This window comes from Uloborus diversus, chromosome 3 (assembly GCF_026930045.1).
Source record: "Uloborus diversus isolate 005 chromosome 3, Udiv.v.3.1, whole genome shotgun sequence".
NCBI classification, from domain to species: Eukaryota; Metazoa; Arthropoda; class Arachnida; order Araneae; family Uloboridae; genus Uloborus; species Uloborus diversus.
In genome coordinates, this window is record NC_072733.1 from 36,645,570 (window position 1) to 36,669,087 (window position 23,518).

Sequence of the window (23,518 nt, forward strand, 5' to 3'; positions counted from 1 at the left end):
AGCAAAATCGCTTGGAGCACATTTGATTATGCCGTCGACGACAGAATTCGTCAGTCAAAACGGCAGATGACCTCCCCGCTTGCTTTCGGACGCATCAAGTTACATCTGTGGCAGAGACGCTTGCGTATGCGTGGGTGCCTCTACCCCCCTTCGCTCTCGAGACTCCCTTAAAACACTCAAGCTTTAGCTCTAGAGGAAACTCACGCGTCCGAGACGCGGAAAAGCATCTTCTGAGATTTTCACGCGGATGGGGTCCCCGAGATTATCTTGAGGATAAGCACGGGTACTTCTTGGGAAAAGATTCGGAAACTCGGAGGGCCCCGTTTCTTGAATCATGGAATTGCGTTTGGTAGTTCCAGTTTTGTTTTGGACATGGTGTGCGAATGTAGTTTTGGCTCAGTATTATGAAGAAGTTGATGATATCGGTGAGTAATTGCATTTTCTGGACCGATCTTTTGCTGGTCGATCAAACTCGTTTTAAAATTAATTTATGAAGCAATTGATAAAGAAGTGAACAAAGACATGCTTACTTTTCCTTAAACTGTTTTATCTGTCACGTGCAGTGAGATTTGACTAGTTACTTAAATTAAGAAAAAGTTAACCCAGAACAATAAAGAGATTAATGCATAAAACAACAGGTGGACAAATGAAAAAAGGAAGCATCCCGTCGAGCAATAATAAGTATTAATTAAGAATTTCCACATTTAATTTAGAATATCCATAGACGGAGAACTAGGAATTTTCTATAAAAATCAGGGATTATATCACTAGCTCATTCGTGAAAAAACAAACATGATAGTAGTATACTTATATTTTACCAACATTTATATTCGAATTGCTTTTTACTTTTCGAAAGTGGACGTGCGATGTAAAAACAAATATATTTTTTGCACAAAACACTTTATTTCTAGTGAATTAGGATGTTTTTTTATTTTAACTTAGTTGTTTTAAACAGATAAAACATATGATACGATAGATGCGACTCAAAGAAAACCGAAGTTTGATGCTCCTGAATTTGCTAAAAGTTTACTCCTTTTACGATACATGCATTCAAAACAGCTAGTATCAGTTACGTGATTTTATTTTCATTCTATTTATCTGTAGTTCGTTTCACAATTTGTCATGGTGAAACATGAAATTTTAATCTATAAATGCATACCTAAAATGAAAGTAATAACTAAAAGCTCAGATTTTTGTTTCTGAGGTTAGTGCTACTACCCCATCAAATTTATCGCTATGTCAAACGTGTAAGTCACTCTTCGACGGCAAATACAAATAGTTACAGTGAAAGCTTCAACTGCGTGTTTTTTGATATGAAGGTGTTTCCCTTCTAATCAGAAACATAGCACTGATGGGAACTGGATGTAAAACCGCTGCATATGTACGGTCATATTATTTTCTGTTTTTTAGTTTTAAATTTTTTTAAACTGCTCATTCAGCACAAAAAAAACTCTTTACTATTAGTTTTGACGGTTATACCCAAATTACCAGTCCATCAAAAGTACATTTTCAGTTTTTATTTAAAACTAGCCGCCTGCGGCGAGCATCTGGTTCGCTTTTTTACGCCATTCAACTTTCTATGCAAGCAGCCACCTACGGCGGCTGTTTAGCCAACTTGTCATTTACCTTTTTACTTCAAGTTTGCCGCCTTCGGCGGCTGTTTAAATACATTTGGCAGCAGTATTAATCAATCCATCTCTATCTTTTTTTGTGCCATTCACATTTTTTACGCCAAGACTGCCGCCTTCGACGGCTATCTACCTTTATGATCTATCTCTAAATTTTCTTATCTATCTCTATTTATTTTAACCTTCCTGCTCATTTCGTAATAAAAACAATGATCACGCAAAAAAAAACGCTTTTTTTTATTCAAGTAGAACAAAAAAAAAAGTTATCTCCAAAATTCCCCGTAGTGTGCAAAAAGTAACAAAGTAAAGTAAGTGACAAAGAAAAAAAAACTCTCGCTGTCTTTATTGAATTAAATGAGCACAACTATGAAGTGTAACGTAATATAGATACATGAAAACGTCCGGTTCAGTGGGGGGGGGGATAAAGAAATAAATGCAATCCCTAAATAAAACAAAACAAAAAGAAAAGAAAAAAAGCAAGCACTGCCGGAAAAACACGTAGTCATCACGTCATAAAATGTAGAAGTAAGCTATATAGTAAAAAAAAAATAACATTGTTTCCGATTAAGATTCCGAGGTGAATATCGAATCGAAATCAAAGTAGTGACGTCAGAGGCAGAAAAGATTGAAGAACGCTTTTTTCGACCGATGCGTGGAAAGACATGATGTGGTTAGCATTAAAAAAATTGAAAACAAAAACTATTGCCTATTTTTAAGAACGTTTTTCTTCTGAAGAGGGCGAAATGTTTTTACTAACACCAGCTTAAATCTTAGAAATGAGGCTTTGATACTTCTCGCAGGATGATATTAGAAAAAAATAAAACCCAGAAAAAAATGTAAATTCAAGGTTTTTTTGAAAAATTCATAAAAAATACAAAAAATGCTCTAGCTTCAAAATTTTTTCATTCATCATATTTGAAATTAAATTTCCTACACTATAATACAAAAAATATTCGTATGGTGCAATTGGTTCGGGGTCTGTGAGGTAAAAATTGCAAAAAAACACATAAAACATTAAATAACTTTTTTTCTAATTAAAATATCAAAAATCGAAGCCCGAGGTGCACATCTTCGGCAAAAACAGCACCTGTATACCAAATTTCATCTTTCTAGGCCTTACCGTTTTCCCGGGAAGCGCGCCACACACACACACACAAACATCTTATTTTATTATATGTATAGAAGATGACAAAAGTAAGTATATGCAAAACATCAAGTGCTACTGTCCCGTAGAAAACTTCCACATCCACCCTTTATTTCAGTTGTTTATAAAGATTAAATAACATAAGTGAAACTAACTGATCCGTATAGATAAACTGGAAATGTAATAAAAGATTCACACATTTATCAAAGATTAAAATAATTTTTCCTTTTAACAGTTTATAAACAAATATTTCTCGAAAATGTTGTGTTAACTGTACAAAAGTTGCAAGAACAATCTTTTTCATTTATTGCATTGATTTTAACCAAATTTTCAGTTGTTTTAATTTAGCTGTGAGTAACAAAGTGTTTCGAGTTTGAAACATAACGTTCTACAGTGTCAAAGAAAAAAAAAAACCACATTCATCCTATGTTTCATTTGCTCATAAAGGTTCACTAATATTACTTTTATGAAATATCAACTGATCTTTGTGAATATAAACCTTACGCTTGGAATGCAATAAAAGTTTTGCTCATTTTCTACATTTTTTAAAAATATTGCTGAAAGTGTGTTCTTTGATAGTTTGCTTGCAAATAATTCTTCAAACCACTATAAAATATTCTTGTGAGTAGATATTTAGTCAATTTTAATGTCATTCCCTTTTTCTTTACAAGTCTCATTGCTTCACAAAACTTTACCTATTTTTGTGTTCTTTCGTGTGTAAGAATACTACTTAGTACTATTTAATTAGTAACTAGTATGTAATTAGTGATGTTAGAAATCACGTTTTCATCTATTCATAATATTTCATTTGTCGTGTTTACAAATATCTCAAAATAACAAACTTCATGGCAATACTTTTTGTATTATTCTATATTATGTTATTATTAATATTTTTATGTAATTTGTATTTCAAAGTTCATAGCAACTTTTCTATTTAAGGCAAAGAAAGTTCTCCTTTCTATGACTAAATTAGAAAGAATAGAAAAAAAGCACTTCGGAAGGGCATGTATTAAAATTTAAAATCTAAAGTATAATTTACATAATATACAGCTTTGTCATAAGACAAAAGGAGGTAGATATTTTTCATGCTTATTTATTATATATTAGCAACCTTGACTTTCTTTTGGCTATTTTTGCATAAAACAAGGAGAGTTACTTTTTTTTGTTCAATAAAACATGAGCAAACCATTGAAAAAACAATTTAAAAAACATGTCTAGTGGAGCTTCTCAGTACGCCACATTTTGAAATGTATAATTCGTAAAATATAAAATTTTCTATTAAAATGTTTTCATTTTAAAATAGAGAATGCCTATTGTACTACAATGCAATACTAGTTATAAATTCTTAGAAAATATATACATTTATAAACGTTATATTTAAAGACAACAACGAAATAGATCAATCAAACGAAATTTCTTTTACTTTGAACTATAAAATAAATATTCCAAAGTATATCAATAAACTAATTTAGTAGATTATTTAATTTTTAGTATTCTGATTTTGATAAGCTTCGGAGTTGGTTTAAAGTCTAATCAGTAGCTAATGAAGTTTTACTGACGGGGCTGAAAATTCGATTATAAATTTGAAATGGTATTTTAGAATCTACACAATATTTTAGACTATTTATTCTTTTACATAATTTATCATTTACTTATTTCTCGAGTTGTGAAGTAAATATGATATTTTGAGAAGCCAGAAACTTTTTCTTTTTTCTCAAATAAGACATTTTTTGGGGAAAAAACGTCTTATTTGAAAAACGTTGATGGTTTTTTTTTTACAAATAACTAAAACATCATTAAAATTTGTCTTGAACTTTTTCAACTTTAGAATGCATTTGCATGTTTAATTTTTTGTTTAATTTTTTAAATCGTAATCTAAAAAAAGGTTTTTTCTGGTGAAAATAGTTTTTACTTTATAAAAATGGCCTTTTTGGTATATTTTCACTTGATTTTTCGACTGCTCACCACGACAATGAAAAAATGAAAAAAAATCCAGAAAATGTTTTATTAAAACGGATAACTTAATTGGAGACCGGTGAAGAAAATACCTTAAATATTGAGGGGTTCCCATCAATTTCGAAATCATTTATAAAATAGCGATTACACCAGCTTTAGCACATTGCATAATAATTTAAATTTAAATGTCTTTGCTTGATGTAGCTTTGTAGATAGTTTTAATTTAATACAGTTGACTCCCTGTTTAACGACGCTCTACTTAACGACTTTTTCTATTTAACGACGGCTTTTCACGGTCCCAGACGGCACACTGTAGTGTTAAAAGCATTCTATTTAAGGACGTTTTCTACTTAAAGGACGATTTTTTGTGGTCCCTTAAAAGTCGTTAAACAGAGAGCCAACTGTATATCTTTGCGTATTATATTATATTTAATATATCTATTTAAATTTAATGTATCTCTGCGATTTAACATTTTTATCAACACATTTTAAACTACATTATACTACTCCAAAAGTTATAGTTAAAAACTTAAAATTGTATTTATTGCATGATAAGTGCCCCCTTTGCTCTTATTAACATGACACAGTTACTGACACGCTTAAAACTTATTATAACGTAACCATAACTTTAACAAATCGTTAAAATGTTGCGAACTGGCAGAATCATTTGATAAATAATGAAATATTTTTAAAACAATCAAACTTGTTGTAAAGGGTTTTGTTCCTAGCTCCAAGAATCGAATTTTAGTTTCGTTTGTAAACGAAACAACGGAAGAATAGTTGAAGGATGGAGAAAAAGTTAGCATTTTTTAAGTATGGTGGACATTCTTCGTTCGATCAGTTGAATTCGGAAACAGTCGCTTTAAAAAGAGTTAATGCACTGTAAACAAAGTAATGCGTGAATCGAATAGCTTTCTGAAAAAAAATGAATATATCGTCGCCTCAGAGCAACAGTGCGGTTGAACCCACAAATTTCCCGATTAAAATCAACAGAACCAAAGTGATCGAAACTTGCAATGCAAAAATTGCCCAAGTTTTCGAGGTTAAGGTCAAAAAAATTATCATATATGTTTTTAGCAATTATAACAATTAAAGTAGAAGTACTATGAGTTATTCGAGTAGGTTCGTTAGTATAATTAATGCAGCAATGGGATTTGAATAAGTCTTGTATCATATTAACATGGTCATTTTTTTCAAGAAAATTAATAGTAAAGTCTCCAAAAATGCATATTTGTTTTTTGATTTCTTTAGCATAATCACACTGAGAACCAATATACTCTGTTATACTGAGAACCAATAACAGAGAAAAAGGCAGTAAAGTCACCTTTTGAGGTTTATAAATAGTTGAAAACACAACTTTATCCGATTCAACAGAGACAATTTCACAAAATTCAGTTATAAAAGTAAATTTAACGTATGTAAAAACATTATTAAAGTTTTGTTTTACAAAAAGAGATACTCCTCCACCAATTTTATTTATTCTGTTAATATAATGGCAATTGAAACCCGGAAAATATGTAAACTCATCCAAAATACCCCATGTCACAGTGATTCCAATTATTATGATATTATAAATTTCATTAATTAATCTGTTTAATTCATTAACCATACATCCAATACTTCTTACAATTATGTGCAAAACAGTGCAGTATTTAAACTCTCCAAGTGTGTTAGTGCTATGATTTGCGGTTTTAGTGTTCAGACTATCAATATTATAATATGCAGAGTTTATTAAGAAAAAATAAACAATGAGGGAAAACGAATGGTCAGTCGAGAAAAGTAGAACTATTAAAGGTATAAAAAAAAAGAAAATCAGCAGACACAACCCATAATCCAATTAAATAGAATAACGAAAAAATACATGAACCGACGAAACACATAAAGCAACAAAGTAAATATCACCAAAAAGACAAATTAAAAGCAGTGCCCTGATATTTTCCAACGTTCTATCATCAAAGTTTATGGATGGGAAAAATACTTTTAATCTTCATTCATAAACAGTTAATATCTCGTCGTTACGCCTCTAAAGCCTGCTATGTGTAGGAAACCTCATTGTTTACTTTTTTATTAATTCAGGAGCAATCTTACATTGCGGATTGGTTCCGAAAATTTGTTATGTGTACATTGATTTTGTGACCAAAAAAACACAAAATCCGATTTTTTATATGAAAAAAAAACTGCACACTTAAATCTGAAATGTGAAAATAAATGTGTAGTATTGTGTGAAAATAAATGAAAGGCTCGGGGCAAGAATGCAATATGCCACATGAGTTTTTTTCCGGTAAACCAATTTCCAACTTTTGAAAAATTCTACAAATATTTTTATAGATATTATACATTCTATATTCTGCAGTACTATAACATTATACGTTTTTCTGACAGTGACATAATCCATTGTCATGTTTATTTCAATTATCAAAGCAGCATTTAGAACAAAAAACTCATTTTTTCAAAAGTGTGGCTTATCACGTTCTTGCCCCGAGCCCTTCAAATGTTAAAACTAAATCATTACATAAAACACGAAAAATTCAAATTGTTAATTTTATTTAATTTTTGAACCAGTTTGAAAATGATCATAACGGGTTTTGGACGCACGAAGAAGATGTTCACGATTTGAACAGTATCTTAAAAAGATAAAGAAATAACAACTATTCAAAGTATTTTCGAAAAAGCACTTTCGTATTTTCAGGATAAAATCACTACTTTCAAGATTTGGTTTAAAAAAGAAATTCCTAAACTTGACTGAATGAGTTTAAACAGGCTTTTAAACTACACACCCAAAAATTAAATATTTGTTCAAGGATTTAAATCTCATATGTAAATGCAGCTGAAGTTCATTTAAAAAATAAAATGCGATCGTAAACAAAACACATTCCGGTTGAATTTCCGTTTTGTAGCACTTGTTGAAAATGTTGGGCTTTTTTAATCAAGTGAGTCCAAAGGAGGAGAAGGTTGCTGTCAGCTTGATATCTAACACATGCCAGAAGTTTGACATGAAAAAAGATTTAGACTTTCTTTATCTTTTTCTCTCACGAACGAACTTTAGCTCTTCAGCGAGGCCGATTTTTTTTTCATTCTGACACCATCAGCTTCAAATAGAAACATACCATTATAAACTTAAAAAATATGTAAAAACTATTGTCTCATTAAAGAACATCATTAAAAATTTAGTCTGAGAAAATTGTCATTGCGAACACGTTAAGAACTAGGAGTCACATAGTTAAAAACAGGGATGCGAAGTCTGGGTCGGGCTGACTTTGGGGTAAAATAGTCGGGAGTCTGAATCGGGAGTCGAAGGTTTAATACTCCAAGAGTCAGAATCGGTCATTTTACCTCCAAGTCCACAGCTCCGCCAGTGCTTACGGAGTCGAAGTCAGAGTAAGAGACGGTCTAATTTTGGAGTTAAGGAGGAGTCCGAGTCGGAGACTCTAAAATTCCGGGAGTCAAAAAATCGGTCATTTTTCCTCCAACTCCACAGCCTCGGTTAAAAAATTCATTTATCATGGATCAAGCTGCTTTTTTTATGAAGCATATCCGAATTCATGGCAAGCAATCTAAAATACAGCCCGCGGGTTGTGTTCCAAAAAAAAGTAGGGAGGAGGGTGGAGGTTTAAATTGTGGAGCGCGTCTAAATTGAGGATTTATAATATTATGCTACCGTATCTTTCTTCCAATTACATATTGGTTAGGGTACTCTGCCGTTTGCAGGTAAACGGCAGTATCTACAAAAATGAGTTTTTGAGATATTTGAAGAAACGCGCTTTTGATTTCCCACAAACATCAATAAAATATTGAAATTTGATTTTAGGTGATTCTATATGTTTGTATCGAAATATTTTTTGCTTAGTCTGTTTCATTTTGATTTTGCAAACAAAATTTTGATTAAAGCAGATACTGCCGTTTACCTGTTCTTAGCACTAGAATGTTCCTACACTTTTGACTGGCAATTAGCAGTAACTGCACAATATACTATTAAATGACCAATAACTACAGATTCGACATAATACGGAGTAGATACGTCATTACGAAGTATATTTATTGAAAAGTGAATAATATATTTTATTTTAAAACATAAATAAATACCGTTTATATACTTGACTTAAATTTAATATAAATAAATTAAATGTAACTTCAAAATAAAATGGAAATTTCGTTTTATTTTTACACAAATGTAAATAAATGCCATTATATATATATATATATATATATATATATACAAGAGGAGTTTTCGATTTCACAAAAAGCTCTTAATTAGATCATTCAAATTATCATCAACATCACAAATTAACCCACAATATGTTTTACCCAAAGAACCATTTTCTGATACACACCTACCTGCCACATATCCAAATACGGAATTTTGCAAAATAAGCTTCGAGTTTGAGAAATGAAATTGTTCCGTTTTGAGAAGCTCATAAAAACACTCAGCCTAATAAAATATCAATCCGTCTCGGTTTATTGTAATGAGGATCAGCAAGTTCGATATCTGGCGGCAGTTCCGAAAAGGGGAAATTAAAATACTTCCCTGGCACAAGATCATTTATTTTAGAAACAGCTAGAAAATCCAAGGTTCTTGAACAATCTCATTCATTTGAAATCGTTGTTGTCAGTTTAGATTTAAAGGCCATGTCACACGTAGCGAAATTCGTTCAACCTGACGATCAACTTCGGTTCGACTCAACCGCGAGAGCGAATTCCGACCGGAAAATCCCCGTGTGCTATGCTTTCCGAGGTTGAACGTATTCCATTCAACTTTTTATCTTCTGGACAAAAAAGTTGGATCAACCTCAACTTTCAGCCAATCAGGAGGAAGCAATCCTCTGACCTGTGACGTCAAAATACAACATGGCCGCCTGTAACAACATCAACAACGCGTGCAAGGAAGGGAATAAACTGCTAGAATAACTTCAGGTAAGTTATTATTACTATATTTTTGTTAAAAACAAATATAAAACGTAATATATCATAAACCTCCACCTTATTATTGTGTTAAAAGGTCGACTTCTAGTTTAAAGTCGTCGTAAGAATTTCCTTGCCAAATTCGCCAATCTCGTAGTGCCAAATCAATGAATGTTTGTAAATAATCTGAAGTAAGAGCAACGGTAATGGTCAATCCAGTAGAAATCACCCAAGCCATGTTGCTCGGCATTTTTGATTTTCCTGATTTTTTTATTAGTTAATTCTCACTACTAGGTGAATTCAAAAGTGTTGAAAGAAAATTTTTTAGGCTCGTACTTTTTTTTTAACCCGCCATTTTAAGTTCGTTTAGTTGCCGTTTTTTGGACCAAAAACAAGTTTTACGTAAATGCATCTAACTCGGTTAATTTTACAGCTATCAGGACAAAACAAAATCCTACATCACCAGAAGGATGCCGTAGATACGATTTGCTTGCAAAATATTATTTAAATGGTGAGAAAAGTGAAGAAAAAAATTAACAATTACAAACTGAAAATTATCATTAAATACGAGTTTTAGTGCTACAAAATTAGTAAAAGGAGGAGAGTCTCAGCTCTAATTTTTTTCATCGTTTAGATATAATATAGGACTACTTGTAGAAATTTTAAACTTGAGAACTTCGTCCTTTTTTTTTTTTTTTTTTTGCAAACTTTTTCAAAAAATGGAAAAAATCGAATTTTGGCAAAGTTTAAAGTCAAATATCTCAAAAGGGACTGAGTGAAAAATTATGAAACTGATACAGGTAACACCTTTGACATGAAAATATGATTACAATTTGATGACTAAGACTGAACTGGTACTAGAGTTATAGGGCATTAAAGTTGGTCAAATATTGCATTTTCGCAAAGTTTAAAGCGAAATATTTCAAGAGGGACCGAGTGAAAAAAAATGAAATAAATACAAGTAGCACCTTTTTATGATATGAACCTGTGATTACAATTTGGTGACTGAGATTCAACTGAGTTACAGTGTTACAGTCAAAGTTGATATATTGCATTGCACATACACAAAGTTAAAAATTAATTCATAGATAAGCTTCACTTTCCAAACATTTAACAGCAACAAAAGTTCCTCTTCTTTAATAAATCAAATTCATGCAATAGAAATATGCACAAAAAATAAACAAATGAATAAATGAAATAAATGTTTAGCTCCTGTGTCCGAAACATTTAAGTATATACACATCGTAGATCAATTGTTATTAATAATAACACAATTTTTGTGCTACAATTCATCATCTTTTGCTTAAGTTTTCTTCTGCATGTAAAATACCAAACACCCGGTTATCACATTCAGAGACTGGAGGCAGATGTTATCGTTGAGATGACATCTGCCTCCAGCTCGGTTATTCGCTCTTCCGGACTGATGAGTTCTCATAAGAAAGAAACTGCAGTCTCTGGATATGATAACCGGGCTGTCTGGTAGATTACATGTGGTTCTGACTTAGCTCTGGGTTAGGGGAGGTAACTTACTGCTGATAAGTTTTCTTCTGACTTGAAATGTTTACTTGATGTTCCTAAGAACAGTAATCAGAGAAGAGACTTTTAGTTGAAATTGGTTGAATAGCTACTTATGCTTGAAACAAAACCTTTAAAAAAGCTTTTCAACTAATGTAATACATCTGCATTAATGCTTGTTCTTTAAAATGTAGCTTTTTTTTAACTTGAAGTTATTTCTTTATATCGCGCAGACAGTGTGCTGTTATTGCAGATCATCTTTAGAATATTACTTTTAATATTAATTTAGTACATACATTTGCCTCCCCTGCCCCTAGAAGAGGTAAACGCATACTGTATGCATATTTCATCAAAATGAATAAATAAAATGAAAAAATTGCATTTTGACATATTGAATTCAAATTATGCTTTTTGCAAAGACGAGCTGTGTTAGGACCCTACTCGTTGGGTTTCTTGCTCCTACTACTGGTTCTTGTTCCCGAAATCAACTTTATTTATATCCGACCCTCTCTATTTTACACAATCAACCTCTGCGAGAATGTTCCTCCTCCTGGGCGGTAGCGTAAACTCACATGATCCTGGGTCGGAAAATCAAAATATCCATCAACTACGTTCAAGTGAAGCAATTGGTTGATTGTTTAAAAACAGCACACATACCATGCCTATACTTTTCGGTAATACATTAATTTCATAAAAGCTAGGGGTACTTTGCTTGTCCTCCTCCCTGTATAATATTCATGTTATATATACTTGTCTAATTTGTTTTCATAATTTTAGATTATGGGAGAAAGAATTTCATGTTATTGTGTACAGATGCAGTTATAGAGGTTGCAGTCAAAAACTTTGTACTAGGCCGAAGTTAATTATTGTTGAACTTTGAAATGTAATTGAAATTATATATTAATACATATGAGTGTATGTGTATGTAACTTATTGTAAATAAAGTTTATGCATAAATTTTATGTGTCAGTTTCTCTAAAGAATTAAATACTAAGAAAAATGACCTTTTTTTTTTCCTTTCTTGGTATAGATTATAAAAGATAATGTTTTTCAGTATGCTCTGTAAAAACATCTATGAAGCATTGTTCTTCTCAGAGAATAAAAGTAAAACAACTCACAATTTCTTACTTAATTGAATGTACCTGCATGACTCAATTTAATCAATAGAACCATTTTAAGTCCAATGTTTCAAACTATGAAAAGTAGTACCAACCTGCCTAAATCAGCAGAAAAGTTAGTATTCTTACGTTCTATGTAACTTATAAACTATGCAATAAGTACTTTATACACTTCACTATTTAAAAATTTAAGTTTTGATTTTTTTTAAGTAATAAATTTCATGTGCATGTGTTGGAAAGATAAAATAGAATGGGTCATGTACAGAGTTTACATATAAAAACAGTAGCATGTATATATAAAAGTAGAAAATTTTGTCGTTTCACTTTTTGTGCATTGCTAAAAAGATTTCTATTTTAACAACTACACTTGGTGTACATTCAATAGCAAAATAATAATACTTAGACGAGGTTGAGTTTTCGACAAAAAAAAAGAACCTGTGTTTGACATGACATTTGTTACACTGTAAAAGTAGTTATAGATATTAAAACTGTTACATCTTGTTTTCAACGTAGTTTTGTTTTAAACTTTTTAATAACTTAATTTATTTGTAACAATTAGATACAATTAATTTTATCAATCAAAAAGTCTTTCTGGAAAAGGATTTATGAAATGTCTCTTTTCTTTTGAGTAAAAGTGAAACTAAGTTGATCAGCACTCAATAGTTAAGTATATTAATTTCTAAGTATTTTGAATGGTGCTATTTACTTTTTTTTATGTTCTTAATTTTTTCTCTAATATAAATATTCTCTGTTTATAGAGGAACTAATAGTTGCTTGATACAACCAAAGACATAAGTGTTAAAAACTTAAATACCAACTTTAATAGCTTTTGTAGCGGTTATCTCTAAATTCAGGATGTCTCAGAAAAAGTATGATGGGAAAGTTTTAGACAAAACAATATACCCCTGTTCAGCATCAATAGAGAGGGTATTCTCCAGTTTTTAATTGATTCATTCCAAACTTAGAAATGGACAAGGTGTGCAAAAGGGTTTGAAATTAGTATTTTCACACTGTATGCATTGAGGAGAAAAGATTTAGAGTGGAAATAAATGTAATTGTTGAATAAAGATGCAAATTTTATTAAAGTTTGCAAATTAAACTAGAAAAATGTATGCATTGCCTTGCACTTTCAGCTTTAAAAACTTTAAGAAATAAATAGTCATTATTATTGTTACTATTCAATATACTGCTATTTCCAAAACTTTTTATCCTATACTAATAGTAGCTCTTTTATTCATCTCTCTCATTCTACAGACACGCAGCTTGTTGAATCAACATTCAGTTTGTTATTTTTTACTAAACATATATTTTTTTATCTAAAACAGTCGAAGTTTTCTTTAGTGTATGAAATCAAAGTATTTTAAACTGAGAATCATTTGTTGTAGTAATTTTATAGTAAATACAATTTCTTTAGTCAGGTTTTTGGGCAGATAGGTGTTTAAAAGTAATAACTTAGAAATGTCCATTTACTTGATCTATAATTGCTGTTATTAAATTTTTGTCACATATTTTAAAGTGGTAGACAAATTTAATGGTTTAAAAATCACAACTTTTACATTAATAGACAAGTTATTTATAAATATCGACTCTTATTCAGGTCCAGATCTGCATGCCCGCAGGTGGGGGGGGGGGGGGGGGTAACGACCCAAGAAATTGGAAAACTTTTTAAATAAACGAATACACTTAAACCTTCAACGTTGCAAACACATTTGGGACATTTCTGTAAAGTATCAGGATAATTAAAAAAAAATTTATTTTGGAAAATCAGCAAATGTGAAATAATACGTAGAATTACCTTAACATGAGCCACGAAAATGTCCGTTTCAAATAAAATTATTCAAAAACACCTTTAAATACATTATGAAAAGCAGCAAGACTAATCAAAGTGTAAAAAACGTAATAATCACATAAGAGTTACCTACATTTGCAAAAAAAAAACTTGCTATTGGATCCAGAAAGATGAATAAAACATATTCATCTTTCTGCATCTTCACATTTTTTCACATCTTTACATTTTTTAATGTAATTTTTTTTTATAACCTATTGATTTTGTAATGAACTTATACGTAAAATGAGAAAAAGAAAAATCAGGAGTGAAGAATTTCAAACTCCCTCAAAAGCAAAATACGTCAAAAAAAGAAAAAAAACCTTTGTATGAAAATTAAAATAGCGAGGTAAATAAATAATAATATTGAATTTTAAAAAAAGTGAAGAAAAGTTTCCATGTTTTTATTCAATTCTTATCGGGGGAGGGGGGATCAAAATTTATAGATCCAGGCCTGCCTTTACTCATAGTTATTAGGTAAAAGGGCTGCTATCGCTGCATTGAGCTAGTAAAATCAAGATGTTTATAAATCCCTTTTTTATAATTTTGAAAGATTGCAACTTTCAAAACTGTAATTTATTTACAGCTTTGAAATAAATTGAGAAAAAAAAAACCCATTAAATCCAAAAAACATTTTTCAGAGTACATTGTGCTAACTCGCCTAAAATGGTAGACAGAAGCCACGTTTAGGATCAACCCTTCGTTTGAGAGCCTGGCAACCCTGTTCAACTTCTCCAAGAGAAAGTTGAATGAAAGCTTGAAGTTGAACGGGTAGGTTGAGCGAATTTCGTTACGTGTGACATGGCCTTGACAAATACTGCAACACCACTCAAGCAATAAACTGATACGTTTATCCTTTCTCGCTTGATCTGTAATAAATCAGCAAGATCAACTGACAAAAAATTTCATTGGTAGCACCCTCTTTTTGACTTAAAATTACACTAGGGCCATAGCAGAAATGTCCCCTTGTGTTACACTGAGAGCTCATCTACTTACCCAAAAGAAGGTAATGTTTTTAAACCTCTAAGTACCCAATTCTTTCTTTTATAAGGATAATCACAGTGAAAAACAAAGATTGGGCTATAACTAAACCTCAATTTTCCTTAATTACGCAAAAATGGTTTCATAGCAAACAATTTCGCAACATTTAGGGTCTTGTTTCATTGTTATTAACATTGATCTTTACCGTAGCTATGATAACGTTCTGTGATACGTTGTTTAGGTATATACACCTCCTATTAAGATACAAACAGGCATTTCAAAAACTTTAAAGCGGGTCGCATGGCATACGTTGCAACTGACTGACAGCATTATTACAAAATGAAATGCAGTACTTTTTTTTTAATAACACTAACTCAGTATTATTATTATTATTATTTTAATATGCATATCAATCGACTTTTTTTCTATTTTTTACGAAGCTAAATTCCAACTGCGGCTAATATACGATGAAATTATTTAGTATGTGAGAATTGTTATAATTTAATTTGCAACTTCCCAATTATTCTTGATATTCTTCTTCATAATACGTTTAGTCACAAAAAACGTGGAGGAGCATTTTGCTCTTAATAGTAAATTTGTTTGATTACAATATTACTTGAGAAACTTTTCTGATAATAAAAAATAATTATTAAATAAAAGCAAAAAAAAAAAAAAAACCCGGCTGCGTAAAAATAAAAAAAAAAAAAAACAGAAACGAAAAAAAATATAAGCCCAGTAGTTTAGGATTTTATTAAGTACTAGTGGCACTCGCACAGCTTTGCCCGTAGTAGAAAATTAAAAGGTTCGCCGGTATATTAACAAATAATGGATGATGAATTTCACGCCAATTTGCTATGTTAAATGGCTCGCCCATGCTACGGTTCCACGATATGATGATTTCGTAATTTACTATTCCACGTTGTGATAATTTGCTCGGAAATATTTTCTTAAAATTGGTATGGAAAAAGAACAAAATCGAATTTTCGAAAAATCGCTTCGAGGTGCACATCCCCATGCTACAAACTAACTTTGTGTCAAATTTCATGAAAATCGGCAGAACGGTCTAGGCGCTATGCGCGTCACATTGATCTTGACAGACAGAGAGAGATCCGGACCACGCCCGGCTCTGGGGGTAGGCGACCTAGGCGGCCGCCTAGGACGGCAAATTTTAGGGACAGCAAATTTCGAAATCGAAATTAAAAAAAAAAGTTTTAAAATCTGTTTTAGTGCCATAAGATACACATCTTTAATGTTTAAAAAAATAATAATAATTTAGAGTTTGTACAGTGCTTGAATATGCAAAACATAGTTCGGAATTCAACTAGAAATTCAGTTTAATTTGAGAAGCGGCAAATTACGTGATTTAAAAGTCTTTTGAAAAAAATAATACATGTTTCAGTGCTACAAGATGCACTACTTTAATGTTAAAAAAGATAGTTTTAGTGTGTACTAGTGCTTGGTTATGCAAAACCCAGTTTGGAATTTAACTAGAAACTAACTTTAATTTTAAGAGCGGCAAATTACTTGATTTATTTATCTACTAGCTGCGTTGTTCGGTTTTGCACGGTCTACTTCGAAAATAAAAGTTATGTCTAGTGACGCATGTTCAACAATTGATCTTAAATAATAGAAAAAAAAATTGTAAAATTTCCCGTCAAAATAATGTATCCTAAATTTCGTTAACGGCAGTGGCGCACACAAAGGAGGGGTCCAGGGGTTCCATAGGTCTTGTCTTTTTCCCCCATTCAGTATGATTATATTTAGTTTGTATGCAGAATAATTTCAAACAAAGGTAACAGTAATTTCAATTCTAATTAGTGAAAAAAAAAACATCATATTAAAAGATTTTTTTTTAAAAAATTTGCACTTTTTCTTTATTTAATTCCCTACAAGTATTAGAATGGTGATAAAAATGAATACACTGTAATAACCACGTTTTTAGTTTCGTAATTACAGATTGAAATGAGATTCTATGAACTTGAATCCATTTTTTAATTATGAGAAAAGTAAATGTAAATATTTTTGCTTTCTGGTTATTTTTAAAGTATATCTCATTAAAATAATGCTAATTATTTATTCAATAGTTTATTTTTTAGTTTTTCGTTTTCGGGAATCGATAAAATCAAGTCAATATGTTTGATTGCGTTTTCGGGTATGATATGAGAATGAGGCTTTCGACCTTGGACCCTCCCTATGCAACATTCCTGTGTGCGCGACTGGTTAACGGTAAATCTTTAAGTCCTAAATAAATTAAACGCAACCCTCTATTTTTGTAACTAAGATTCTTAAGGGTATTGACTCCCCTTAAGAATCTTCCCGCGGGATCACGGGATCCCGCGGGATTGGCTCCTTACAATCCCGAAATCCTGCGGGACTGAATTCGGTACGGGATTGGAAACCCTAAAACAGTAGACTCTCGTTTTACGGGGGGTTACGTTCCACGAAAATGCCGCGTAAATTGAAATCGCGTAAATTGAGACTTAATAGTAGTGTTAAATACGGGTTAGGTTCCGTAGATTAAAAAAATTACTTCATGCTAGTGATGACTAATTGTATAATAAGTTAAATGTGTACCTATACCAATTTTTATGCACAACATGCATAAAGAGGACATAAATCAATTTCGTGTTCTGTTAATAAAGAGGAGCTGGCATAGTCTTTTGGTAATGATTAAGAATTTCTTCTGTAATTCTTTGCAGAGCATTTACGCATCCATGACCTTTTGCGTCATTTCCATGATAGAATCTTTCTTCACTATCAAATCAGAAAGATCATTTCTGTTGTCTAGAAATGGCTCAAAATTTTCAATGTGAACGTTTTTGGTTGTGTGTCACCGATGTCGGTATCCTCGTTGGTTTTGGCCGCCGTTGTCACTTCTAAAACCTCTTCTTCCAGTGAGTTCTGAACTGTGTGTTTTTAATAACTTTACTTCTGGAAAGAGCTCTGGAACCATTTGCATAAAATATCTCTGGTGGTCCAAGCTCAATTATTAGCACGCCAAAATGCAGTTTATTACATGTAATCTGCAATCTTTAGGAGTTTGGATTTGTAAAGAGGGGAAAATTTTATCTGCTTGCATTGCCGCATCCATGTTAAGCCGAAACTCATCCGCGTAATATAAAATAAAGGTATCAAATCTTAAACCGCGTATAACCGAAACCGCGTAAAATAAATCCGCGTAAATCGAGGGTCTAGTGTATACGTTTATGTTTCATATTAGTTTTTCATTGAAATAGGATGCCTGTCCTGTATTTCTCAATCGTGTTCATATGAAGCCTCCTATAGGGGCACATGTGAACAACTGAATGTACAGTTAATTCGGTTAATAGGCTCACATTGGGACGGGATCATTTTGGTATTAATAACCGGCTGGTCCATTTGAGCGAACAGGACCTGTGTAGCTTGAATGAACATGTTATACACAAAACATATAAATGCCCTTAGGATTATTTTGAGCCCCTATACATGTGAGAAGCATACAAAGAAGAAAAATTGCTGTTTACGAAATTTTTCCATTAAAAATTAAATTAAAATAAAGCGAATAAACTTTTTACGCTCGTCCCAGACCGATATGGTTTTAGTCATTCTTTCCAGTTTTCAGTATCGATTCAATTCAACAACCAAAAGTAATTAAAAATTTGAGGGTGAAAAAATAACTGCTAAAAAATACTAATCGGTCGTTGAAAATTTCCAATAAAATGTAAATTGCGTAGTTTACAACTAAATTGAAGAAATTTAAATTTCACTGAAATTTTGATTTCCGCTGGAACAGTGCTGCTATGAATTGGCTGTTTCGTTAGACATTTTTTTCCTGTGAATATTGCCGAGTTCAATTGAAAGTTACAAGGAACCATATTTAATTTTTATTGCACTAACTATTAGGTTCGTAGACCCACTTGAAATTCGCTTCAAGTGGGCGATTTTAATTTGGTTCCAATTTGTTCTCATATTCCTTGGTCCGATTTAGCAGATTTTCGGTCCCAATAAGCGAATATTAGGCTTGTGTAATGGAAATTATTTTGATTCTTTAAAATTTGGCCCAAATAAGCGGTTTGTCCAATTAAGCGAAATCCACTGCATTTTTTGTTAAATTCCATAAGGCAACGAAATTGTTTTTAAAAAAATCTGAAAAAAAAATCCAGGGCTAAGAAAAGACTATTCAATCATGGAGACAGTTTTGCTTTGAAAAATTGATAATATTTTTTGACATTAAGAAATGAAAAAAAAGTGTTCATACGTGCTCCCTTTTCCCCTATTCTTTATTTCATTTATATATTTTTTATTAGTTTATTTAGTTATTTTTTACTTTTTTTTTTTTTGAAAACATTATGTTTCAGTGTCAAAAGACTAGCTGTTGCAGCGTTAAAAAAGATCATTTAAATTGTATTCCAGTTTTTTGATATGCTGAAAATAATTCGGAATTCAACTTGAAACTCAAGTTAAAACCTATGCATAGTCAATGGGAAATGAGGAATGCACATCATTTTTTAAATGCTATATTGATTTGATATTTTCATCCCGAAATCGTACTTCCATAACGCAGCCTTTATTTCTACAGGTTTAAATCGTGTTTTGTTATCTCAATCTCAAATTTTAGGTGATGACCCAACTAAGATGTTTGTAACAATTGCTACTTGTTTAGAGATTCCAAACCCGTCCCGCCATTGTTTAAAAAAATGGTGGATTACTTATTTAGTTTCAAATTACAATAGAGGGAAAAGGATTAGTTTTAATATACCAGTCTATCTGGAGTATTCGATCCCGGAAAACAATATTACGGCTGGGATATAAGTCAGGATTTTATTTCTTTGTTTATAACCGATTTGTATTTGAATATTGTCAACCTCACCTAAGGCGGCAAAACTACTAGAGCCGGCCCTTATCCGGACAGAGAGACTTTCAGCTTTATTATTAGTAAAGATAAAGATTACTGAATAACTACTCCATTGAAATAGTTTTATAATCGATACACACATGAGACAAATCATAAATTCAAAAAAGCAGAACAGAAGGATCAACAGTCGGAGCCCATTCCTTTTTGACCAGTCAAGGAACTCCGTAAAATTTGAATGGGCCCCGACTGTTGATTCTTTTATTCTGCATTTGAATTTATGATTTGTCTCATGTGTGTATCGATTATAAAAATATTTCAATGGAGTAGTTATTCAGTAATCCACTATAATATTAAAATCTGTTCGCATCCGTCTGTCTGTCTGTCTGTCTGTCTGTCTGTCTGTCTGAAGATCAATCTTCTCGAGAACCGCTGCGAATCGAGAGTCAAACGAGATACCGATCAATTCGAAATTTTCCAAAGAAAACAATAGGACCAATCTCGTAATTGTGCGACTTTAATTAGCGGAGATATTAATTAAAACGTTAATTAACACAACGTTAGACAGGAATTTTTATTTCTTTCCTGTTGCCATTTTGCATATGGGTGAGCAAGTAAAATTCTAATAATTCTTTTAAAAGAGATTTTTTGGCTCCTGTCCAAATCTTAAAACAACGTTTCCATCTAGAATTTCATTTTAAATTAGTTTAAAATTGGTTGCACTATTCGGACATAGCTTTTATTTTATCGTCTGTCTTTTTTTTTTAATTTTTACATTCAACGTTCTTAACTCTTTTCAGCATAGGAAAGTTGTTTCTTTAGCTATGTCTATTGATTGTAGTGTAAGTTTATCATTCACCGGCCTCATATTTTGGTACATTTAGGATGTGTGACTAATTTTGTTTATTTTGTTGGACCTTTTCCCGTTACATGGGTGAGTTTTCGAATTGTAATAACTCTCTTTTTCCTTCCTGTTTCTATTTTTGAAATACAGTTTGTATCGTTAAAAGAACATGTTAAATTAAGATTGTTTGGATTTCTTTAAGTGAAACAGAGTTGAACAAAAAGAATTGTTTTTAAAGATTTTAACTAAAGCTAATTTGAAATCTGATGATTTGGTATTAAATTAATGCTTATTGGTATTTATTTAATCTCGGTGCTTTAATTTCACGTAATCAACCAAAAAGTGTGTGTCATTTTATGTAAAAAGCTGATATCTGACATAAATATTTCAGACATATTCTATCGGATGTAATTCATTTTAACGTGATCACAGATTATAGTTGATAATGCATATATTTTCATCTTTTGTGATAATTGAAAATGCTCATAATTTGTATCATTGATAACTATGATTAACGTTTAAGAGTTTTTTGCCCAAAATACTGATGCTCAACTGATGTTTTGCAAACCTCGCATTACGCGTATTTATTTACTCCTTAGCGCTTTAGAAACTAATGTCAGAGTAATAAAAAAACATCAATTGGACATCCCTTTCATTTTTTAAGTAGCCCGTGCAACGCCGGGCACGCAACTAGTACTTAAGAAAATCCTAAACTACTGGGCTTATATTTTTTCTTTTTAGTTTTTTTTTTTTTTGGTTTTTACGCAGTCGGGGTTTTTTTTTATAATTATTTTTAATTTTACCCTTTTTAGTTAGTTTTCATTGACTTAGTTATTATGATCATAAGACGGCAAATTTCGTGATCTTGTTTTTTTATTGAGAAAGTTTATATCGTGAGGATTATTAATTAACTTGTAGTGGTCTAAACTGCTGATTATTAGTCCCTCTAAGGACCTTACTCGGCTTAATACTACGTATGCTTAACCTTTAGCAAAAATGCGCGAACTTAGCCAACCACAACTATATTAACAGCGCGGAAAAGTCGTCAGACAAATCTTTCTCCCAAAACTAAAAACGTCAGTCAAGAGAGTACACGTCGCGAAACTCAGTCCCCTGAATCATAACAAAAACAAATGCAACATGTTGGAGATGAAAATCGAATCAGTAGACTTAGTAAACAAAACATTCAGGCAGTGAAAACGCTACCTGCATTTGTCGCACGCTGTATAGCACGCAGGTAGCGTGCGATACGATCCCGAACTGACGGTATGGCAACTGGTTGTTGATATGGTGCATTTAGATTATTGTCATGTGTTTAGTGACACTTCCAAAGTTAAGACAAATCGATTGACGTAAGATTTATCAAAATCGGCAAAGGGGTTTATCCTGTACAACGTCGCATAGGAACAAACATACATACATAGACTCATAAAGACAGTACCCTGCTTTGCATCGCGCACGCGCAGTTGGGTAAAAACTACGCTTTATCATAACAAGCTATTCTCACTTAGAGTATCTGTTTCAATGCCATCTGCAGTAGCGTCTGGTAACGTTGTGTAGTTCGGCAAAAATTGGCCCTTTTTATACTTTCAGTTGGCAACGAATGTCCCTAAATTATTTTGAATGATTGTTTCTGTTTAGAAACTAACTTTCTAAAAATCAATTAGATATTGGTTCAAAAAATGGAAGCGTAATAGACCTTCCTGAATGATATGGTAGCTACCAACAGGAAAATAGATATGAAACTCATGCGGGAAACTTGTTTCAGAGAGTTGTTTTTTTTTTTCTTTTTTTTTTGCTTTAAAATTACTTGTATGCGAATAAACACGATCATATATTTCGATTCAGCACAAGCAATTGTTGATCAAGTATTGATTTAACAACAATTATTAACGATCTCTTTCTATGTGATCTGTGATAGGCTCATTTTATAAAAATGAAATATTTTTATTGGTTATTAAAATGTACTTCATTAATGAAATTCTCTAACTAGCGCATCGTTTTATCTCTGTAGATGACGTAACGACTTGTCTTTTTGAGGGAGTCCGATACGTTGACCAAGAAGAATGGAAACCAGATGCTTGTACTTCTTGCAGGTGTTACCTAGGGAATACAGTTTGTGACACAGAAGAATGTCCAGATTTGCTATGTAGGTCTCAAAAATACATTCCACTGGGAAAGTGCTGCCCAGTATGTGCAGGTTAGTTTGGTCTTAAAACTTAACATTTAACCTAACTCCCAGAACACTTGGTTTAATAAACGTTTCGTTGTGATAAAATATAAATATGGATTTTAAAATGTTTTATTTCGAGATCTACTGTAAAAGAGCTAATTATTTATGTACAATTTTTTTTAATAAAATGGGAGGTTTTATCTGATAATTTCAACCAATATTAAAGTATGATTTTCAACCACATGCATCAAATATTTTAATTATCTTAGATGTTTACTTCAGTGTTTTGAATACTTGTTTTATTTAAGCATATAGAGCATTCAGATGTAGTGAATCAAGCATATCAGCGACTTCCTAATATTAAAAAATATGTAAAATGCATTGAAAATTGCAGACAAATGATATAGGCTGTTATCCTAGTTTAATAGAGTGAATAAAATATTTGTTTAATTGTACTTGTGAAATAGTTTTTTTTTTTTTTTTTTTTTTCTTTGTTAGTGCAGCACAAAATCTTGTTGAGAAAAAATGGATTTGGTCTCTTCCGCACAGAAGTTTGTTTTGCTACTCGATTTTCTACTTTAATTAGGATCAATTTTAAGTTTCT

General features: G+C 31.8%; 1 protein-coding gene across 1 annotated transcript in view; it reads left to right on the forward strand.

Annotated features, from left to right (window-relative positions):
- Positions 1 to 235: 235 nt before the first annotated feature.
- Positions 236 to 23,518, forward strand: part of LOC129218030 (collagen alpha-1(I) chain-like) — a 106,893-nt gene continuing 83,610 nt past the window's right edge. The window contains exons 1-2 of the mRNA XM_054852209.1: positions 236 to 425; positions 22,756 to 22,941. Coding sequence (XP_054708184.1) covers positions 335 to 425; positions 22,756 to 22,941 — 277 coding nt within the window. The 5' untranslated portion in view covers positions 236 to 334. The remainder of the gene's footprint in view (positions 426 to 22,755; positions 22,942 to 23,518) is intronic.